Genomic DNA, 24558 nt, shown 5'->3' on the forward strand with positions numbered 1-24558 from the left:
TAGGTAGGTAGGTGTCCCTTCCTTTTGGGATCTCATTTTTGGGGTCTCTATGTCTCTCCATGCAGTAATTCAACTGCAGCTTTAAGAGTAAAATTTTACCCTAGAGTATAAGTCAGAATAGACCAAGTCCTTCTACTCACTTTTGTCCTTTAATAAGAGTATTGTGGCTAATCTTGACTCTGCATTTTCATTAAATTTTAGTATCAGCTGTCAAAGAATCCCACAATAAGAACCCACTGGGTTCTGATTGGAAATGCATTGAAACTAAAGGCTAATATGGGACAAATTGGCATGTTTAAAACACCGAGTTGCCCAATGGTATTTAGGTCTCCTTGAACAAAGCTAGTGGAGGTGATGGAATTCCAATTGAGCTGTTTCAAATCCTAAAAAGATGATGCTGTGAAAGTGCTGCACTTGATATGCCAGCAAATTTGGAAATCTCAGAAGTGGCCAGAGGACTGGAAAATGTGTTTTCATTCCAGTCCCAAAGAAGGGCAATGCTGAAGAATGTTCAAACTACTGCACAATTGTGCTCATTGCACGCACTAGCAAAGTAATGCTCAAAATTCTCCAAGCCATCCTTCAACAGTATGTGAACCATGAACTTCCAGATATTCAAGCTGGATTTAGAAAAGGCAGAAGGGTCAGAGATCAAATTGCCAACATTCGCTGGATCATCTAAAAAGCAAGAGAGTTCCAGAAAAACATCTACTTCTGCTTTACTGACTACGCCAAAACCTGTGTGGATCACAATAAACTGTGGAAAATTCTTCAAGAGAAACTTCTCCTGTGAAATCTGTATGGAGATCAAGAAACAACAATTAGAACTGGACATGGAACAACGGACTGGTTCCAAACTGGGAAAGAGTACGTCAAGGTTGTATACTATCACCCTGCTTATTTAACTTAGAAACAGAGTACATCATGCAAAATGCCGGGCTGGATGATGCACAAGCTGGAATCAAGACTGCTGGGAGAAATATCAGTAACCTCAGATACACAGATGACACCACCCTTACGGCAGAAAGTGAAGAACTACTAAAGAGCCTCTTGATGAAAGTGAAAGAGGAGAGTGAAAAAGCTGGCTTAAAACTCATCATTCAGAAAACTAAGATCATGGCATCTGGTCCCATTACTTCACGGCAAATAGATGGGGAAATAATGGAAATAGTGACAGACTTTATTTTTTTGGACTCCAAAATCACTGCAGATGGTGACTGCAGCCATGCAACTAAAACACACTTGCTTCTTGTAAGGCAAGTTATGACCAACCTAGACAGCATATTAAAAGGCAGAGACATTACTTTGCCAACAAAGGTCCATCTTAGTCAAAGCTACGGTTTATTCAAGAGTCATGTACAGATAGGAGAGTTGGACTATAAAGAAAGTTAAGTGCCAAAGAATTGATGCTGTTGAACTGTGGTATTGGAGAAGACTCTTAAGAGTCCCTTGGACAGCAAGGAGATCCAGCCAGTCCATCCTAAAGGAAATCAGTACTGAATATTCATTGGAAGGACTGATGCTGAAGCTGAAACTCCAATACTTTGGCTACCTGATGCAAAGAACTGACGACAGAGGATGAGACAGATGGCTGGATGGCATCACCATATCAATGGAAGCTCCAGGAGTTGGTGATGGACAGGGAAGCCCGGCGTGCTGCAGTCCATGGGGTTGCAAAAAGTCGGACATGACTGGACAACTGAACTCAACTGAACTTAATGTCTAAACAAAGCTGTTTTCCCAAAGAAAACTGTACACTTTTTAAGACTTATTCCTAGGTACTTACTACTGTAAATAATCTTCAAACTTTACATTTTAAAACATTATAGTGTTGGGAGTTCCCTGGCTGTCCACTTTTTAGGACCTGTGTTTTCAATGCTGTGGGCCTGGTTCAATACCTGGTGGGGAACTAACTTGACCAAAAAAAAAAAAAAAGCTGCTGGCTGACAATAAAGATTTTATGCTTGATTTTTACATCTGAAAACCGCAGCAAAAACATTAATTCTAATATTTTATCTGCAGATTCAGTTACTATAATCATATTTTCTCTAAATGACAATTATTTCTCTCTTTACAGAGCTCTTTCATTTTATTCAAATTTCTCTCATGTTATATAGCACTGGTTAGGATCTCTAATACAACATTTAAGAGAAGTATCGTTAGCAGAACTCCTTGTCTTTTTCCCAATCCTAGATGGAAAACTTTCAAATACTGAGTATAAACAGGAAGTCTGTCATCCTTTGGAGGTGGCGTGGGTTGTTTCTCTTTGATTTCCCAGCATATTAAATCTTCTGATTCATATCAGTAAGTCAATATGTAAATTTATTATAATGTTCTGCATCTTTTGAGAAATTCTTATGATTTGTATCTCTTATTTTAATCATTTAATGTGGAAAATTATACTGTGTGAGTTATTAATGCTCATCTTGCATTCTTGGGATAAAATCCAACTTGTTCATGATGTATCAGCCTGCTTTATATTGCTAGATCTGGTTTGTGAGTATTTCAGGACTTCTAAACCCATGTTCGTAAGCATGAGTAGCCGATAGTTCCTTTTCTGCACATCTGTAAGTTTCACTACCAAGACTAAGCCAGCGCCATAAAACGGCAAGGGGAGGCCAGTGTTCTTCTGGCCTCTGGAGCTTTAAAATTTAGAAACTACTTCTTTCTTGAATGCCTGGTATCACTCACCAAAAAAGTTGTGTTAGCCTGGAATTTTCTTGTAAGACTTCTTGATTACTCAATTGACTTAACAGTACGAACTTTAAATTTTCTATATATCACTGAATCTGTTTGATAATATTTTTCTCATTATTTGTCTATTTTGTCTACAGTTTCCAATTTCCTAACATGAGATTGATACCTAATATCTTGTTATGACTATTCAATTTTTCTGATATTGGTTATTTATGTCTTCTCTATCCTTTTTTTTTTTTTGATGAATCTCTAAGAGGTTTATCAATTTTATTAGTCTTTTAAAAAAAGCAAGACTTTTGGGATAATTTGACCTTTTTAATTGTATATTTGTCATCTATTTCATCTACATCAGTTTCGATCTTTATTATTTCATTTCTTTCTTTAATTCTTAGAATTTATTTTCTTCATTTTACGGTTCCCAGATCGAAATTTATTTTCTAATGTATGTATTCAAGCCTATATACTCCAGCCATTTGCAAAAACATGGACGGACCTAGAGATTATCATACTAAGTGAAGTAAGCCAGATAGAGAAAGACAAGGAATCTTTAAAAGAAAAAAAAAAAAGGTGAATTTATGTACAAAACAAAAACAGATCCACAGACACAGAGAACAAACTTACAAAAGGGAAAGGAGGGAACAGAGGAGTTTCAGATTAACATATACGCCACATACAAAAAAGATAACTAACAACGACCGACTGTGTTGCACAGAAAACTATACTATTTTGTGATAGCCTTTAAGAATCTGAAAAGGAATATACACATATAACTGAATCACTCTGCTGTACATCTGAAACTAACAACATTGTAAATCAACTATATTTCAATTAAAAAGAAAAGGCATAATATACTCTTATGTTTTGTTTTTAGGTGTAGTAAACAAGTTTAAATATGCAGTATTTTCATAATCAATCAGTTCAAAAGTTTCTAATTTCTATTATATTATCTTTGTTACTTAAAGAGCTTGATAAAACACAAGACACTAAAAAAGACACACTCCTCACACTCAAGAATTACACAATTCATAGAGAAGGTAACATATTGTATTCTTAATCCTAAAGTGCCACTTATTTGCAGACCTGACATTGATCAAATAACTTCCCTTAGGGAGAAACACATAACTCTTTCACTTTAATTCTAAGACACTTTCTACCTCCAAACATGCTAAAATAATTAACAAATCACAAACAGCTAAATGAAACACAAGGCAGACAGAAGTACTAAAGAAAGGAGCAAGTTATGTGCCACAAGAATGACAAAAGCAGAAATGATTATTATTTTGTTTCTTTTTTTGGCCATGCCTCATGGCAGGCAGGATTTTAGTTACCCAACCAGGGGTCGAACCCATGCCCCCTGCATTGGAAACACTTGAGTCTGAAATCACTGGACCACCAGGGAAGTCCCAAAAGGAATAATTATTCATGAACAAGCACTGGTAAAGATTCAGAAAGGCTTCATGAATAGGATCATATTAGAAGACCAAAAAGAAAGTTAATCACAAGTATAAAGCAAGGCTTTAAAAAGGAAAATGTAAAACTATATATTCTAATTTTGCTTAAAATTTATAAAAAGGTATGCTAAAGTAAATTGTTGGCTAGAGCTAAAAGCATAAAAGAATGTTTGTGGAAGAGTCTGTGGTCTAGTATGTTGAAGTATAGAACCAGGACACTGCTGATGAGTTTAAAAAGTAGTTTGGAGCTCGATTAATGGAAATGTTAGCAACCAGAATGGTATAAACTAACCTGGAATTTTGAAAGGTAACCAAAAGAATAAAAAGATGAAATAAACTGAAGAGACTAGAGGCTTACAGAGTTAGTGGGAGGACACAGGAGAGGCTGAACAAGAATAGCTGAGATGAAAAGAAGTGAACATGAGATAGAATAACCAAGAATTGGCAAGTCATTGAATGTGGGCACAGAAGAAATTAAGACTTAAAGATGACTCTGAGGATGAAGTAAAAAATTTCTAGCTCAAGAAGAGAAGGAAGTTAATAGTGAAATAGGGTAAATAGTAAGATAAGCAAATTTGGGAGAAGTGAGTTCATTTTGGGAAATTTTCAGTTTAAGGAACAGCAGGAACATACACATGGTAATATTTTGTACAAAGGTAGTAATGTGTTACATGTTCAGAAAAGAATACAAGATGCAGATGTAAACTCACTTGGTGTACTGGCACAGGAATGACAGGTGAAAAGTGAAACCAGTTAAGATTCTCCCACAGGAAGTATATAAAGCATCTCTATTTTTCCAATACAGAAACTGAGGTTCAAAGAGAAAAGCGAACTGGTCAAGGTCACACAATCACATGGCAGAGCAACATGGCAGATCTGACTCCAAAAGTATCTAGTCAACTAGACTAGACTGTCATTTACGTTTAATTGATATACAGAGGAAAGGGAGACTGACAAAAAGCAATGAGAAAGATGGGAAAGCCAGGAGAGTAAAATATCACACAAACGTAGGGGAGAGGAGTTTCACAAAGTTAGACATACAACCAAGAATTGAAGAATGAAGAAAAATTAGGATGGAGAGAGGAACTCATACTCTGGCATTGAGTTACATTAGAACTACTGAAAAAGAATCGTGGAGGCGGGGCTTAAAAAAACAGTGTCAGATAGAATATAAGTTCTGAAAGGGATCAATAGAGTAAGAGGGGAGCACAAGAGAGAAAGTTTTTTACGATGAAAAGGCAGACTAGTATCATAGTGGTTATAGAAAAGGAGGTGGCAGAGGGAGAAAGACTGAAAATGTAAGACTAAGAAACAATGGATAACATATACAGTCATGCAGAAGGACTGAAAGTCTATAATCAACATAGTACAAGGAATAGGGATTTAATGGATGAGAAGTGAAACACAGAATGTGGAAAAGCTAAGAATTCTATGGGATTTGAAGAAACAAACACCAATTTTCTTAAGCAAGCTCCTCTATTAGCACATAAAATTTTATAACTATGTAACTATTTGAATAAAGGAGTATTATTTCATCATAGTCCTGGGCAGAATGAAGTATAGAAGACAGAGAAAAGTTTCATAGTGAGAGAATGATATAAACAATCAACACATCACTTGGGAACAACAATATTAATTCTAGTAAAGCCCTTTTTATGAGTGATTTTTACATTTATAGTCATAAAGGAACTAAATGTTGTGGCTCAAAAGATTAGGTAAAATAACCTGATTTCTTCCTAAAAGTTTTACCTGCTTTTAAATTTCTCATCACTCCAAATATAGTCAATTCTTTATAGACAAATATACTGTAAAATGTGGTTTTCTGTTAGGATTACCAACATAGAGTTACTGGTGAACAAAACAAAACAAAAAAGTGCTTTCTTATAGAACGGAAGTGAACATAAAGATAAATTTTGAGAAGATAAATTTATCAACTTTGATAAAATTAATAGCAAAGTTGATAAAAGTTGATAAAATTAACTTGATAAAATTAATAGCAAAGTTGATATTATTTGTTGATAAAGTTAATAAAATTGATAAAGTTGATAAAATTAATAGCAAAATACCTTGATGTTTTTTTTAAGTCAACAAGAACAAGAGCTGAACATGAGGAACAGGAGCAAAGCCATTTATAGGAAGTAAATAATAGGACCAGCATCAAAAGTCTAAAAAAAATTAGCAACAGTAAAAGGGAGTAGCAAATATACACAGGCCAGAAGCATTCTCTTAAATCACAGTCCTACTTAGAATCTAGTAAGCCAGGACTATGGTACTCTGTGACTCTTCTCCCTTTCCTATTTACAGCTAAGAAACAAGAGGGACCCAGAACAGTCTTAGTAGGGGCTTTCATAAACTCCCAGTTCAGATCTTTTTAGCTTTGTTCCATCCCTACACATGCCTGTAATTTCAGCTTCACAGTCCATTTCACAAAGAGCTGCTTTTGCCAGGTCTCTAATCTACAGCAGCTCTGGGACAGTAGCTTCCATGAAGCAAGATGTAGCTGGGGTAAAAAAGGAAAATAATGAGAACAGCCCTGTTCTACTATCATTTGTACTTCAGAGACAGTATTAACATCCTTTTTCATTCAGTAGGCTAAACAAGACGGTAAATTCTGACCTTAGAATTTCAGAGAGAACAGAATGAATGTAATTGATACAGAATTCCTCAAAACAATATAAAGAAATACTTAGCAGCATATTAAAAAACTGTCGAATCATGTAAGTCAGGACCTTCTCCAATGCATTAAACACATCTACTACATGATCTGAAGAGAAAATTCATCTATAGCACAATTAAATGAAACTGGAACATGTATTTCATTAATAAGTACAGTTGACTCTTGAACAGCACAGGTATTAGGGGCACTGACCCTCTGTGCAACTAAAAATCTGCATTTAACTTTACAGTCAGTCCTCCACACCCACTCTTCTGCACCTGCAGGACTGAATCAACCACAGACTGCAGTGCTATAGTACATCTTTACTGAAAAAGATTCAAGTACAAGTGGACCCACACAGTTCAAACCGGTGGTTGTTCAAGGGTCAGCTGTACTCTACACAGTTAAAGGAGTACTCTTAAACTAAATGTAGAAAAACAGCATGCTTAAAAGTGGGTCTTTAGGAGTGCAGAGATATGAAGGGATAGAACAGGAGGTGATGCATTATCTACAGACATTCAAATGTAACCTTTAAATTTCACTTTAAAAACACAACAAGTGCCACTTTATTAGCTTAAGAAAAATACCTTCCATCTTTCACTATTAAAGTAGTAATTTCCACACAAATTAACTTCACAAAAAATATATTTTGCTGGTCTTTTCTAAAAGTTGTACTGCAGCAACGGGCAGAAAATTTACTAAATACTGATGCCATTAGGTTTTAAATATCAATAGATTAAAATACTATAAATGTACTAAATAAGGCTGAACTAAGTCCTAAGTGGAAAATGTTTGTACATTTCTCAACATTAACTAATTAAATGACTAACCTTGTAAGGCAGAAAAGGCAAATAGGTTTTGTCTTACATGCTAACAAATGGTTTTATTAAAGCACTGCATTAAGAATTCTGAGCTACACTCCATTAGAAAGATGCTATGATTCACACTATAAACAGACTAATAAAAAATGTTTTTGAGAATTCTAATGTACATTTGTCATCCCTGTCATTAAGTCTCACAAAAGATACTGATTTCACCTATTGGCACCTGAATTCTAAATAATTTTATTGCAGTGTAGGATTTTAAGGTGTGTTGATTTTTCTCACTCCTCGGTGTGACAATCTACTTTAAAACTTTTAAATCTATCCAAATTTCCACAATCAACCAACTATATACCTGGCATGCCGGTAGCAAGACCCTGACCAAAAGCCAAAGTTGGATTTGCTGCTGCAAGTGATTCAGCTTGCTGCCCTTGCTGGCCCTGATTGGGAGTAAGAGGGCGCTGACCTGCCCCAGCACGGAGAACCTACAAAGGACAAATGATTTCCTTAGAAACGATATTAGAAAATAACAAATTAATTTATCTTGGACAACTTTATATTGCAGAAAGCCTTTGGGTATTCTTTGAACATATTTACATTCAAAGAAATGTCAGTTTACCATTAAAAAGTACAAATTATGTAATTCAAGAACATAATCTATTAAGCAACATGGAGATTTTATAAGGTCTTCACAAAAAATTATTTCTAGTATTTGTGCTCTTTAACTTACCAAAGTAGCATTAAAATGAGAAAGATATTTGGGGAGAAAGGGCAAAAGTTTAGATGAAGAAAAAAGTTTAAATTTTGTAATTTTCTAAGACTGAAAACTATAAGTTAAATGACGACTCAATTAGTCTCTTACAAGATTGTGATGCAGAATGAAAACTTCAAATTTAACCAGTTTTTAGAATTTAGAAGCTTTATTAAAGTGAGCAAAAAGCTGCTCATTATTGTAAAATCTTAGGGTGAAAAAAGGAACAAAGATTTCATCAAAAAATGTGAAAACTCTTAAGAACGGTCAAACTTTACTACTTCATAATACACAGCTCTTCTTACAGTGATAAAACACAACCATGATACACATTAATTTCACAAAGGTAAATACTTCAACAGTTCAGGACGAGGGGGATTCATCTCAAGTACAACCATGGAAGCAAGCATCATGCCACAAGTATGGGTAATGTTTAGGCAATGTGATTCATTTGTTTAGTCGAAGAAGACAGATTTTAAGAGTATTAAATGGTGCTATGGTATAATCTACAAGGACTGAGTCAAAGGACAGCTTTAACAGAACATCGATATAGTTTAAAAAGAAAATTCAATTGCCAAGTAACAAACACTGTACTTGTCATTAAGTTGCTTCTTTGGTATAAGTATGATAAATTTGACAACCAGCATTCTGGCACTTTTATCAGAATTTTACTTTGACATTTATTTACAAAAATAGCTTCAGGAAAGTGGAAACTGGGAACAAAATCTTCAAGATAAACATTTTCTGTTTTAAGAAATTAAATCTAACCTTTACTGAAAATATTTCATCTTTCCTTGCTTAAAAACAAAGAACCTAGTAACCTCCTTTTTCTGGTCAGAAATATATTGTTGATATTTAAAATAGTAATTTAAATACCCAGAAGAAAATGAACTGACAATCACTTTAATAGAAACACTGTGAGTACACTTCAAGAAGTGGGGGGGGGGGGGCAGAAAGTGAAGAAAAAATTAAAAACTGTTAAAGAGATTTCAAGACAGTTTCAAAAACGGAGATGTAGAAGTGGAATAAACTAAATATTAAAACTCATATAATTAGAACTAGAGGGAAAAAAAACCCATAATACTTGTGTATCAACTTTGTGATAGGTACTATGCTAAACACACTGGGAAAAATAAACAGAGAAAAAACACAGATCTTGAATGTAAGGGGCTCATACAACTTCAAAGACTCTTTAGATATTATTTAATGAAGGCAAGCCTATACCTGTTGCTGTCCAGGCTGAGCTTGTGATGCTGCTTGTTGATTTGCTGTGTTGTTTGCGGCAGCTGCAGCTTGCTGCTGAAATAAATTGGCTGGATACACCCCCCACGGAACACCATAATACTGAGGTGGAACCACTGCCGGACCTAAACCCCACATCCCACCCCCCCAAAAAAATTTAAAAAAAGTCACTACATTTTATAGAATAAGGTTGGTCAGTTACCATTAGATCATAAAGAAAGGAACAGTGCATTAGACTTAAGAGTAGATGTCCTTACAATCCTATATCCATATGGAATTGCTTTCCCCTTTCCCAATTCTACTAGAGACAAAGCCTACTGAGGCATGGATTATTAAAAAAAGAAAGCATTCAGAGGTGACATTAATGAAAAGAGGTGGTATTAATGAAAAGATATGAAACTAAACTCAAGAGGGACAAATGAACTGACAGAACACTTAATCACCTTTTCAACAGCTATTGAATGCTAGTTTATGCACTTGACACTGGCAAATAGGAACATTAGACAACATAAAGATTTCCTATATTCAATTCATCACTCTTTTGAAAAAGGAATTTTTTTAACTGAAAACATTTTTGGCTTTTAATTTGTAAAATATAACATAAAATTAGGGAACATTTTGGTACTAAGCTTGCTAACAGTATATTTTATTTGCTAACAGAATTTTAAAATATTTTTCATATCTGAAACAAAATCAGTTACAACTCTCACAAAGCAATTGAAAATCACATAAAAACAAATGAAACGTCAGTGCTTATGTGATTAGGAAACTGGAACCAGTAAATTAAGACAAGAATGAACTATATTATATAATCATAAAGGGACAAAGACATAAGAAAGCAACCCAGGAAAAATAGTAAATTCTTGCTCTATCTACTTTATTCAAGATAAAACTTAATTTCTGGTCAGTACGTAGTATCACACAAAATAAGACCTGCCATTAAATTAATAATTAACATGTCATGTTTCCTGGCTGATAAAACAAACATGTCCTAAATTCCACTGATATGGTTTTAGTGTATCTGGTGGTGGTGGTGGTTTAGTCGCTAAGTCGTGTCCAACTCTTGCGACCCCATGGACTGGAACTGAATCTGGGTCTCCTGCATTGGAGGCAGATTCTTTATCAACTCAGCTAGGAGGGCAGCATTACATATTAGTGTATCTAACGTGTATTTTACAAAGTCAAACTCTTGGTTTCACTTTGTTTTAGAAGAAAATAAAGCCTGGTGTAACTGAACCGCTAACATGAAAAGCTTAAAAAAAAATTCAAAGACACTTTAAGCAAAATCTACAATAAAGACTCTTAAAACATAAGAAAAGGATTTATGAAGAAAGGATACACTGTCACAACAAAACAAAAGAATCAGACATCCAGCTAGAACTTCTCTGTCCAAAAGTAGTCAGAAGTCACCTGTGGCTACACAGTTGAAAGCTGAATAGTCTGAGCTGAGATGTGTTCTAAGTATGTAATACATACTTACTATGGGGATTTTGAAGACTTAGCATTAAAAAAAAAGTACCTACCAATAAAAACTATCAATAAAAAAGTACCTATCTATAAAAACTATCAATAATCAATAGTTAAACCAAACAGATCACTGAAATTGTTCATGTTTTTTATTTTTATAATATGGTTACTAGGAAAAAAAAAATCTAAGTAACATTATCTGGCTCATGTTCTATTTCTACTGGACAGTGCTGATCTCAGAAAGTCTAAGTAAGTCCAGAATGCCACGAATCCTTATCTTGAAACTAATGATCACTTAAATTGCTTCTTTCAGGTTCCACAGATTCACAGATTAATGATTCTCTGTACTTAAGATACACCAGTACTTTACATATTAACATCCAGTTAAATGGTACCAGGAAAGCTCACATCCTTATGGAATCACAGGCAGATCTACACCAAAAGTACTCATTGTGACAGGTTAGTTTCAGTTGGCTAACTAAGGGATCCAGCAGGAATTTGAAATTAACATTTTTCCCCACGTCTTAAAATTCTTGTGTATTAAAAAAAGGCTCACAGATACCTAAGAAACCCATAAATGCCTAAGAAAAAAATACCTGTTTTGCAGGCATGATAATAAATAACTACCAAAAGCAGATATAACATTAATTGATCAGTGTTAATTCAGTGAATTTATCACTGACAGCTTCAAGTTATGAAAAGCTAGTCAATCAGCAGCCTCAACCAAGGAAACACACTTCCATGGTTTATATCTCCCTGCTCCTGTCGTGGTAACCAACATAAATCATGCTTAAGGCTAATTCATTCCTGTCTCTATAACTGACTCAATGTAAAACAACTTCTCCCTCTAAACCCTAGACAACAAACCACTTTGCTCAATAATACTGTGCCAAACCAGTACGCAAGTCTTTCTTACTTAAATAGGAAATACAATTTGGTTTTAAAAAAATTTTTTTTTCCGCTTAAGTGCAATACAATTGACACGTGACACTGTGTCCTTTCGCTTTTTAGTCCAGATTTTGAGTGGCAGTTATCAGGCTTTGACATTTACTAATATATTCTTTCCAACTCAATCCCACCTTTTCATCCCTCAGCTTGCCTGTTTATTCTAATATTGCTAACTAAACTTTACTTTTTAGATACTCATTCACTCAAGACTGAACCTTTTTACCTTGTCCTATTCCTGACCTGGGTATTTACTATTCCTGACCTGGGGGTAGCTGCGATAGAGACGCCTGTGAGTGTCCAGCTTATTTTCTGAGAAGTAACTTTATTTGCATTGTCTCTGTGGGTAAATGGGATCAGTTACAAAAATAAAGATTTGCTAATGTAAGATTTTTGAAAACTATGAAACTAATATGTAAACCAACTATGCCCAGGAGGAAAAGAGTTATCATACTTAGGTTTTCTCCTATAGCGTTACAGTTGAAAAATAAACTAACTTTGGAAACTTCATTTCACTCTGGATATGTTTCAGTTTTCCCTAGGAACTTCAAATTGCCCCAATAGACAAAAGTAAAGCTTACCCCCAAATTAAAACTAAATCCAGAACAAGCAACAAGTATGAACAGTGAGTTACCTGCTAATGTAGCTGCTGCAGCCAATCCTGCTGCAGTGTATGGATCAGTCCCTGGAGGAGCAGCACTAATAATATATGGATTTGGCACAAATGCAGCTGGAGCAAGGCCTGCTGAAAATACACCAGCTATATTTGAAAGAGAGAGAAATAATAAAAACATATGCGTGATTTTCATTAGGAAAAAAAATTCTACTCTGAAATTGGGGTTGGGGAGGAGAGAGTATATGATGATTCTAACTCTTATTACCTAAGTGACCTTGAGCATGTAACGCAAACTGGTTCTGGGGTTTTTCATGTATGCAACAGGTAAATTCTGTTCAAATTAAATATAAATGATTGTATAATATTAGCACATTAACAGGCACACAATAAATGTTTAAAGCTAGAACTACTATTGTTCAATACTGGTTTTTCATTCAATCTTTATTAGGTCAACTATGAGCTAGGCATTCAACAATGAGGAGGACAGATATGATCTGCCCTCACAAATCACAATCTAGTCAGAAAAACAAGTAGAATACAGTGTAAGTGCTATGAGCACAGAGAGACAGGACATCAAAGGAGCTTTTGGTAGGATGGTATGGAGTTGTAGTAAGATAAAACTGGAGCCATAATCAGAATGAAGACTCATGAAGAGTTTCCTGGGTCATGTTAAGCAGTTGGGACTTTACTCTGAAAGTAAAAGAAAAACAGTGAGTTTTAAGCAGGAGAATAAACCCACTTCTGAGTCTAATATATGCCAATATAGACTTGGTAAAGGAGGTTAAGGAAGATTTATGCTAGAATTTCCTCTTCTGGAAAGTAAATGTGAAAAGTACAAGGTAGGAAATAGCTAAAGAGAACATGTTTAAAGTTAAAGGAGCTCAAAAAGGCTCAAGTTGAAAAGATGGTGGGGGATGGATATAGGCATAAAAAGCAAGTGGACATAAAATAACTTTTATGATTACTATATTACAGTGGTTTTCATGTTTCTGGACTGTGATGCACAACATAAAATATTATTTCACATGAACCTAGCATCCATACACGCAAATGCCACAAACAATCTCAAAAAAATGTTTACCCTTATGAAATTTCAATGCACTCTAAAGTAAACTGCCAATTTTAAGAAATAATGGCTACAACCTACAATACTGATTTCATGGCCAGGCAACACATGGCCATTTGAATAAAACAGAGGGTTCAATTAAATCCCTGCACTATTTAAAAAATCATTTGCTCAGAGTTGCATTCTTAGTTATGCCCTACATCAAAGGCTTTTGAGATTTCCCTCTAGTGCCTCTACTGTGATTCAGCTCAGTCCAGTTTAGTCACTCAGTCGTGTACGACTCTTTGTGACCCCGTGAACCGCAGCATGCCAGGCCTCCCTGTCCATCACCAACTCCCAGAGTCCACCCAAACCCATGTGCATTGAGTCGGCAATGCCATCCAACCATCTCATCCTCTGTCGTCCCCTTCTCCTCCTGCCCTCAATCTTTCCCAGGATCAGGGACTTTTCAAATGAGTCAGCTCTTCGAGTCAGGTGGCCAAAGTACTGGAGTTTCAGCTTCAACATCAGTCCTTCCAATGAACACCCAGGGCTGATCTCCTTTAGGATGGACTGGTTGGATCTCCTTGCAGTCCAAGGGACTCTCAAGAGTCTTCTCCAACACCACAGTTCAAATGCATCAATTCTTCTGTGCTCATCTTTCTTTATAGTCCAACTCTCACATCCATACATGACCACTGGAAAAACCATAGCCTTGACTAGATGGACCTTTGTTGGCAAAGTAACGCCTCTGCTTCTTAATATGCTGTCTAGGTTGGTCATAACTTTCCTTCTAAGGAGTAAGCGTCTTTTAATTTCATGGCTGCAATCAGCATCTGCAGTGATTTTGGAGCCCAGAAAAATAAAGTCTGACACTGTTTCACCATCTATTTGCCATGCAGTGATGGGATCAAATGCCATGATCATAGTTTTCTGAATGTTGAATTTTAAGCCAGCGTTTTCACTCTCCTCTTTCACTTTCATCAGGAGGCCCTTTAGTTCTTCTTCACTTTCTGCCATAAGGGGGATGTCATCTGCATATCTGAGGTTACTAATATTTTTCCTGGCAATCTTGATTCTAGTTTGTGCCTCCTGCAGCCCAGCATTTCTCATCATGTACTCTGCATTTAAGTTAAATAAGCAGGATGACAATATACAGTCTTGACGTATTCCTTTTCTTATTTGGAGCCAGTCTGTTGTTCTATGTCCAGTTCTAACTGTTGCTTCCTGCCATGCATATAGGTTTCTCAAGAGGCAGGTCAGGTGGTCTAGTATTCCCATCTTTTTCAGAATTTTATTGATCACAGTTTATCGTGATCCACATATTCAGAGGCTTTGGCATAGTCAACAATGCAGAAATAGATGTTTTTCTGGAACTCTCTTGCTTTTTTGATGATCACGACAAGAATAAAGATGTTTTGATGTACATGTTCTACTCCTATTAACTACAAATTGAGAAGTCAGGACCTAACTTTATATTCTATATTTTTATTACTAAAAAAGACTGCTTTTCAAAATTCAAAATACTATTAATATTTAAGTATAAAAAGTGGAAAGCCAAAGTCCTCATGTAACTTTTACTGACCATTAGCTTATAGCCTTCTCAATTTTCTTTTTTGACTTCAGAAATGATTTTAATATAGCTCTCTCCATATTTATACTACAAAGCTGACAAAAAGCAGGAAGGTTTCAAATATTTGAAAAAGAAGGAATTAGTTTGACCTAATGGATTTATTAGGGCTTCCCAGGTGGTGCCAGTGGTATAGAACCCGCCTGCCAATGCAGGAACTGTTGGAGATGTGGGTTTGATCCCTGGGTTGGGAAGATCCCCTGGAGGAGGGAGTGGCGACCCACTCCAGCATTCTTGCCTGAAAATCCCATGGACAGAGGAGCCTGGTGACCTATGGTTCATAGGTTCAAAGAGTGACTGAAAGCAACTTAGCACAATGTATATATACTGAAACTTCTGCCAAAAAAGGGAAAACTTATTTTAAGCTGACATGATTCACTTAGAAATATTTACAACATATGAGATCTCAAGCCATATGCTTGTGTGTGTTCCTGTTGTTGTTTAGTCACTAAGTCATGTTTGACTCTTCTGCGATCCTACGACTGTAGTCCACTAAGCTCCTCTGTCCATGGATTGCCCAGGCAAGAATACTGCAGTAGGTTGCCATTTCCTTCTCCGGGGGAACTTCACCTACCTAGGGATTGAACCTGCACCTCCTGCACTGCAGGCAAATTTTTTATTGCTGAGCCACAAGGGAAGCCTATTGTGTGTGTGTACACATAAATGCATATGTTTGCATGTATACACATACACGTGTTTGAATCTATGTTTATATGTGCATATGTATAAACACATGTCCTTCTAAACTTTTAAATGAATATATATATACAAACACACTGATAAGTTTTATATTATAGGGTATAATGGTACTTTAATATGTTTTTCTCACTTGCCAGTTAAACACAGATCCCTTTCCATGTCAAGGGATACCTATTCATTTTAATTTTTTTGGTGGTGTGTGTAGGGGGGTGCTGCATGCCACCTGGCTTACAGGATCTTCATTTCCCACAACCAGAGATTGCACTCTGGCCCTCGGCTTTGAAAGCGTGCATCCTAACCACTAGACTGCCGGGGAATCTCCTAGTAATATTTATAGCTGCCGAATTCTGGATCCCACTACATAAAAGGCACGTGATTTAACTAGTCTACTACAGATATACAGATGATTCACTTTTTGCTATTAATAATGCTATTATTCTCTAAGTATACATTAGCATCATATCCTTATGAAAATTCACTTAAATGGAGAAACTTATATATTTAATCTTCATCCGCCTGTCCAGATTACCCTCCAGTAAAGTTTTACCAATTTACACTACTGCCATGAGTATACGAGAATACCACCTACACTCAGATGAAACAGGGTACTATTGAATTTTTTTAAAGTTGACAATGTGAGAAGTAAAATAAAGTATTAAAATTAGTTGGTTTTGATCTATGGTTCTTTGGCTATCAAAGAGACAAACTTTATCAGTTCTTTTATACTTCTATTTTTTCATTAAAATTCTTATCCATCGGAATATGACCCAATTATCTCCAAGTCATTCTCCAAAGATACTCTAATTAATTTGCAATGTTAAGGTTAAAAATCACACTACCACCACACCCCAAACACACACACACCCTCACTTCAGAGTATTCTTGTTTACTGATCTAGTTATATATTTCTAAGCCAGCGCCACAATGTTTTAACCACTGAAGATAATAATTACTTTGAAATATGGCTAAGTCCATCTCTCACTTTAGTGTTCTACTAACGTTCTGGTTTCACTTTTCTGAGATAAACATCAAAAGCAAAGTTTTAAGTTTCAAAAAAAAAAAAAAGGTCCTGTTGGGATTCCAATCAATATATTAAATTCACAATTTAAGGAGAATTGACATCTTTAAGGTACTGAATTTCCCCCAAAGGGCATGTGTCCCCATTTATTCAAGCCTTCAGAAAAAGCCTTGCACTAGTTTAGTTACTCCCTACTCCATCCCACATCCTGATTACTATATGTAACTTTTCAGTGTTCTGAGAGATTTCCTAAGTTTTATCTTCTGGTCTATTTCCTCCTAGGTGATAGCTAGTTAATTATGCAGCCCACCCCATGTGTTTTTATTTACAAGGTTCTGAAATGGTTTGTTTTCACATCATTTTGATGTTTTAAGACCTCTGTTCTTTGATGACTTATGTCCTTTATCTCTTAATATTCTAAATAAACACTGAAAAATTCTTTTCAGAACTTTTTTTTTGATGTTTTAAGACCTCTGATCTTTGATGACTTGTGTCTTCTATCTCTTAATATTCTAAATAAATATTTAAAAATTCTTTTCAGAACTTTATAAAGTTCTCTTATTTCTGTATCATGGGTATAAACTCTTTGTTGTTTCCATTGTAATTTCTGTCTTAGATACTATATTATATGAGAGATTCTCTTACATTTATCCGTCCCAATTGACAAATACACACTGTGGGGTGAAGTCTCCAAATCAAGTCTTTATTAGTGGTTTGGGGATCTAACCCCCTCAACCCCAGTCCTGGGATGAGCAGGCCATTTTATCTATCCCTCTTGCAGCCCTCTCAGGTCTCATAGTTTATTTCCAGTTTATTCCTATGGATCACATCTCAATTTCCTACCCTACAGAAACTCTCCAGCCATCAAAACAACCCCATCTTTTTCTTTTCTCTTTCTCTCCCTCTTTTGAGTGTAGATGTACATTTTAAAACATAAAATATACTATATCTATCACCTCTTTCTGGTCCAGTCCATGGGCCAAGTTTTAGCCTACTACCTATTTTTGTATAAATTAGCTAAGAATGATTTAAGCATTTTTAAATGGTTGAAAATAGTAATTTGTAACAAATGAAAATTATACAAAATTCAAGTGACAGTGCCCACAGTAAAGTTGAAGAGAACACAGTTGTACTCGTTTAGGTACTGTCTATGGCTGCTTTGCCCTCTAAGAGGAAGGTAGAGCAGTTGTGATGGAAAAAATACAGCAGGTAGAATTTAAAATATTTGTTATCTGGGACTTTATAAAAAAGTTTACCTTATAAAAAAGTTTGTCAACCTCCATTCTAGAACATGAATTGTCTGCTATGGTAGTTACTGCCATATATAGCACACCTAATTTCAAAGACTATATAAAAAAGAGAATTTATTACTAAGTTTTATATTGATTACATTTGAGATATTTTAAGTATAATGGGATAAATAAAATATTATTCAAACTAATTTCAGATTATTTCTTTTTACTTTTTAAAATGTGGCTACTAGAGAATTTTAAATTCTATGGAGCACATATTTCTATTGGTACAATGTCATGGTAGAGAGTTCTCACAAAACGTGGTCCACTGGAGAAGGGAATAGCAAACCACTTCAGTATTCTTGCCTTGAGAACCCCATGAACAGTATGAAAAGGCAAAAAGAGGACACTGAAAGATGAACTCCCCAGGTGAGTAGGTGCCCAATTATGCTACTGGAGATCCAGTGGAAAAATAACTCCAGAAAGAATGAAGAGACGGAGCCAAAGCAAAAACAATACCTAGTTGTGGATGTGACTGGTGATGGAAGTAAAGTTCAATGCTGTAAAGAGCAATACTGCATAGGAACCTGGAATGTTAGGTCCATGAATCAAGGTAAATTGGAAGTGGTCACACAGGAGATGGCAAGAGTAAACATAGACAATTTAGGAATCAGTGAACTAAAATGGACTGGAATGGGTAAATTTAACTCAGATGACCATTACATCTACTACTGTGGGCAAGAATCTCTTGGAAGAAATGGAGTAGTCATCATAGTCAGCAACAAAAGAGTCTGAAATGCAGTACTAGGAGGCAATCTCAAAAACGACAGAATGGACTATAAAGAAAGCTGAGTGCAGAAGAACCGATGCTTTTGAACTGTGGAGTTGGAGGACTCTTGAGAGTCCCCTGGACTGCAGGGAGATCAAACCAGTCAATCTTAAAGGAAATCAGTCCTGAATACTCATTGGAAGGACTGATGCTGAAGCTCCAATATTTCGGCACTTGATGCAAAGAACTGACTCATTGGAAAAGACACTGATGCTGGGAAAGACTGAAAGCAGGAGGAGAAGGGGATGAAAGAGGATGAGATGGTTGGATGGCATCACCGACTCAATGGACAGGAGTCTGAGTAAATTCCAGGAGTTGGTGATGGACAGGGAGCACTGACATGCTACAGTCCATGGGGTCACAAAGAGTCGGAAACGACTGAGCGACTGAACTGAACTGAATCTAAATGAACTATCAGCCAGCTAAGAGATGACTCAGCAAACCTGGATAAAAGGACTAATGATCAACTCTTCTCTATTTAACAATGGAACAAAGATGGGATCCATTTTGTTGAGTTATACTTTCTTAGAAATTTCCATTCTATTCAAGTTTTCAGATTTATTTGCATAGTTTCCCTAGTTTCACAAAGAAGTTCTAACTTATGCCAAATCTTTTATAAGGTCAAATGTAACTGAAAATACTCCAAGGCATTAAAAAAAAGAAACACTTTTAAACTATTTTTAGGAAGCAAGTATATTGATATCAAAATCTAACCAAAAAATGCATACACACACACAGGCTAAATTCATTTATATATTGATAAAAATCCTTAAAAAATTAGCAAATTAAAAGAGCTCAATATTATATACAATTCTTTTAAATTCTAAGAGCACAGGAATGAGTCACTTATTAGAAAACAGCATTAATAAAATTTAATAAACACTAATCAAGAGCTTTCTTCACAGATACCAGTTTAAAGATATAATGAAAGTCAGGAAGTCATTTACAATGATAGCAAAAGATAAAATACCAAAGAACAAACCTATTGAAAAATATGCAAACTTATATGAGAAAAACTTTAAAGCACTCATAAACACCACAAAAGCAAACTTTAACAAAATTAAAGACACACTAGGTTCTGGAAGAATACTTAATGTCATAAAGATGTTAGTTTTCATAAGTTAATTTAAGATTTTAACCTGATCTGAAAGTAAACAGGGGCTTCCCAGATGGCTCAGTGGTAAAAAAATCCACCTGCCAATGTAGGAGACATGGGTTTGATCCCTGGGTGGGGATGATACCCTGGAGGAGGAAATGGCAACCCACTCCAGTATTCTTGCCTGGAGAATTCCATGGACAGAGGAACCTGGTGGGCTACAGTCCATGGGATCACAAAGAGTTGGACACTGAGCACACATGCATATGGAAGTAAATAAGAGGATTTTAAAGCTCATACGAAAGAAAAGGCAAGAGCTGAAAATTTAAAACTACCAAAAGGAAGAGCAGTAATAGGTATCCCAGTCAACCACATATAAATCATACAATGAAGTGTCAAGAAATAAAAAGTGTTGTAATGGTCCACAAGTAGACAGGAATCAATGTTTCTAACAATGAGTGAAGCAGCATTATATACAGGCATAAATAAGGCTGGGGAAAAGTGTAAAAAAACAAGTCCAGAGTGCATGCTGCTATTAGAAGTCATCTAGAAATATGTGGTCACCTTCGATTAAAACCGAAAATAAAATTTTGGACCTGGAAAGACTTCTTGGATTGACCCAAAACAAAACAAAGTTAAGGGAATAGAACTAACTTAGTTTATTTCATCCCCGGTTCCCAAACATCCTGATGTTGAGAGTGGAAAGAAATCAAGGTTGGCCAAAATCAGGTGTAAGAATGGTTCCCATGAATCTATACACATGATAAAATGACACACATCTATACACACACATTTACCAACGGCTGTGGTACTATATACTATAATTATGTTAACGTGTAGTCATTTAGGGAAAACTAGGTGGGGAATCTGTGTACTCTCCTTGCAACCTCATGTGAATCAGTAATTATTTCAAAATAAGTTAAAAAAAAAAAACAACACCTCAACAGAAAAACAGGTACTAATGCTGAACTCTACCAATAAGATATATGTAATCATAGTATTTCACATAATTATAGTCTTTACTATAAAGCTCAAAGACTAAATAGCTTAATGAAGGAAGGAAGAAAAAATTTAAAGAAATTGTCTTGTGATTCTTACTTCCAACCCATTTCAAAAACAAACACTCTGACTTGATATGAACACCCAAAACAATGCTTGAATTTCCAAGTGTTTAATGCTCTCCACTTCACACTAAGAACAAAACTTATGTGCTGACAGCTTTCATCAAGTTACAGATTTTTATTTCACCAAGAATACAAGTAAAATAAACGCCAAACTGTTCTTTCCTAACCTTTACTCTTACCATGTAATCTACTACTGTTTTATCTCAATGAGATGTTTCAGAAAGTAATGAAATAACACCATTAAATAAGATCTCAACACTTTAACACAAGACTTTCTAGCACTGTAATGAGAAGGGTAACTTACAAAGACTCACCTATGTGTGGCTGCTGAGCTGTGGCTAACGCATACTGCTGCTGCTGAGCTGCAGTTAACTGCTGAACTGTTAGTGCATTGGTCCTCTGAAAGAGCTATTAAGGAAAGCATTGAGTATAGAGATCAGTCTCACAGCATTTCATTTTTGTCAGAAAGCTAAGAATGGAGTATTACAAATACATATTCCAATCACTTTCTCAACTATAAGGACATTTTATTCAATAAAACATTAAAGGGTTTAAAAATACCCCTATTATTTATGTGAACATCTCACAGCACTTCAGGCTATACTACTACTAGCTAAGAGGAACATTGCTAAAGGAGGAGTATTCTTTACCTGCTGCTGGGAATTGTAGTCAAAAAGGCCCACAGTAGCTCCTGAGGAGTCCATTGGTACCTGATTACCAGGATAGTCAAACTGTAAGGAATCCAGACCAACTTGTTCCATGGCATCCAGATTCTGAGTTTCAGGATTTGAAAATTCTTCAACAAGTGGTTTGTTAGTTGTAGGATTAGGAAGAGGCCCCAATCCTTCTGGGGGATTAGTACTGGGGCCCAGGCGCTCAACTACTTCAGTTGGAGAGGCTTGACGACTTCCAGGAGTACGACTGTGTAAAGAAAACAGAAATGAGTAAAAGTAACAAGTATGTCAAAAGGTGTTATCAGAAAGTAGGAAAATCATGGAAAACAGATGGTGGTAAAACACAAAAAGCAAATTAGGGACCCTAGGTCACTAAGCATTCCTCTTTATCACTTTTTTTTTTTTTCTGTTTAATCCAGCTTACACTTAAAAGCTGACATAGTTTCCTTTTTAAATATTATTAGTGACAACTGCCCCCAATTTTAATAGCATAAAGATATAATTCAATTTTACAGATAAGGAAATTGTCCAATATCACGATTTAGGCTTAGGGTACTCAAAACTTTTGTCTCAAATCACAGACAAAATGAGCAGTAGGTATGAACAGCAGACTACCATGCAACAAATATGAGAAGACTTGAAACCAAAACCTACCCACCCTACTCCCATCCTGTCTACCAGCATAGCTGTCCTAACATCTTGCCTAATACTTCGGGGGGGGGGGGGGGGGCGGGGGGGGACCCGGCCAGAAAGAATCATATAGCCTTCACAACTGAACACTGTATAATACAGAATACAAAAGAAAAGGGCAGTGAACCAAGACAGAAAGCTGACTCCTGACTCTAAAAAACAATATTCTGAGTCAATCATTTCAACACCCAGGTCTCACTTTCCTTGAAACAGAGGTGACACTGTAGTTCTATAATAACAAAAACAAAAAGACTATTTGTAAAAACCCTCTATGAGCTCTCCAAAAACTATCTTTATCACACCAAATTGTTTCAGTTTAAATCACCAGAAATAAATAAAAATGAATATTTATCAAAAATTAAGCATGCACATCAATGAAAAGTATAATTTTATATACAAAGAGCAACTTTCTCTACTGATTAATTTTATGAAGAAATTTATTAACACTAAATTTTAAGCACCGACTCTTCTCTTTTTATCAACATCCTTTACAGTCTAAACTATTTTTACTTAATTTCTGGACATAAGTGATCCTTATTAACAGTCCCCTTCCTTCTGTGGAAATAATTTATATAAGATCTTATCCTTCACAAGAAGTAAATTCGTTCTGAGGAACTATCATTTCATAGTATATTCAAATATAAGTACATTAAATAAATGGTAGTAACTATTATAACCTGTCTTTCAATGTCAACGGTTATCCATATGTAACAGCCCCGCTTTTAGGTACTTTACAATGGAATAAATCTGCTAACACGTACAGAACATTTCACAAAGCAATTAATTACAAGAATTGTTTTCCAGATACTTTAGGTTTGTGGACTTACATTTTATTTCAAAATTAACCACTGTCCTTGCAACATGAGAAGAAATTTCAAACTCCTTTCCCCTTTATCCACAATTAAAATTTTCATGTGAATAATCCAAAGGCTTTTCATTCAGAATATATGGGAAGAAAAATAAAACTGAAAGGATCTTCTTTAAAATCAGTCCATTGGAAAAAAGAAAGAGGTGGGAGGAAGGTCCAAGAGAGACAGTATATGTGTGTGTGTATATATATAGCTGATCCACTTCATTGAATAGCGGAAACTAACACAACATTGTAAAGCAATCATATTCCAACAACAACAAAGAACGAAAGCCTGATATATTTCTTTCACTCCTTTCAGTTCTATTCCAACAGATGATGTATCAGTTAATGTATGTAATAATGATGTGCTACCACAGTGACCATATGACCACAGCTATTACTCTGAAATGTTTTTATACTGTTCAAGACAATATTGCATCAGAAATACTTTATAAGCAACTTAAAAAAATACTACAAACTTAATGGAATTAGAATGCTATCGAATGTAAAGTTCATATTAATATGGAGAAATATAGTCTTTCATACAAAACAACTCTAATACAGCAAAAAAAAAAGTAGAGGATTCAAAAGAAAAAGTCATTATGCTATGAGTGGTGCTATTTTCTTGCTATAGTTAATGGTGTATTAACACTTCAATTATAAATGTATACTCTGCAGGGTTTATAATCAACTCAGTTTTAAATGCATGCCCTTGAACACAGATTAGGTAATAGCAGAAGAGCAAATCAGAATAAGGTTCTAAAACAAACTGAGTAGCATTAAATTTATTTCTTGTCAAAAGAGGTTTACTGGTTTTGGATGCTTTTTTGCATTAGAACAGATTTAAATGGCACTGTTTTTAAGAAGTATTGTTACTCTATTTTTTGATAATTAAAGGTAATAAACATAAACATGTAACTAACAACTAACTGATATTTCATGGTTCAGAAGATCGCAAAGAAACAACTATTTTCAGGGATAGGCCCCAAAGCATCTGATTACTGAAGTATGAAGTTCAGGATATG

General features: G+C 35.4%; 1 protein-coding gene across 7 annotated transcripts in view; it reads right to left on the minus strand.

Moving 5' to 3' along the window:
• PUM2 (pumilio RNA binding family member 2) overlaps nt 1–24558 on the minus strand; it is a 95648-nt gene that overhangs the window by 34926 nt on the left and 36164 nt on the right. For 6 of the 7 annotated variants that reach the window (XM_065928627.1, XM_065928626.1, XM_065928624.1 and 3 more), the window contains exons 6-10: nt 21970–22240; nt 21634–21727; nt 12665–12790; nt 9601–9743; nt 7981–8110 (exon numbers count right to left, since the gene is read on the minus strand). In XM_065928627.1, the coding sequence (XP_065784699.1) occupies nt 7981–8110; nt 9601–9743; nt 12665–12790; nt 21634–21727; nt 21970–22240 (764 nt within the window). The remainder of the gene's footprint in view (nt 1–7980; nt 8111–9600; nt 9744–12664; nt 12791–21633; nt 21728–21969; nt 22241–24558) is intronic. The other variant, XM_065928628.1, reaches the window with a different exon arrangement.

The sequence above is a fragment of the Muntiacus reevesi genome, chromosome 3 (assembly GCF_963930625.1).
Source record: "Muntiacus reevesi chromosome 3, mMunRee1.1, whole genome shotgun sequence".
NCBI classification, from domain to species: Eukaryota; Metazoa; Chordata; class Mammalia; order Artiodactyla; family Cervidae; genus Muntiacus; species Muntiacus reevesi.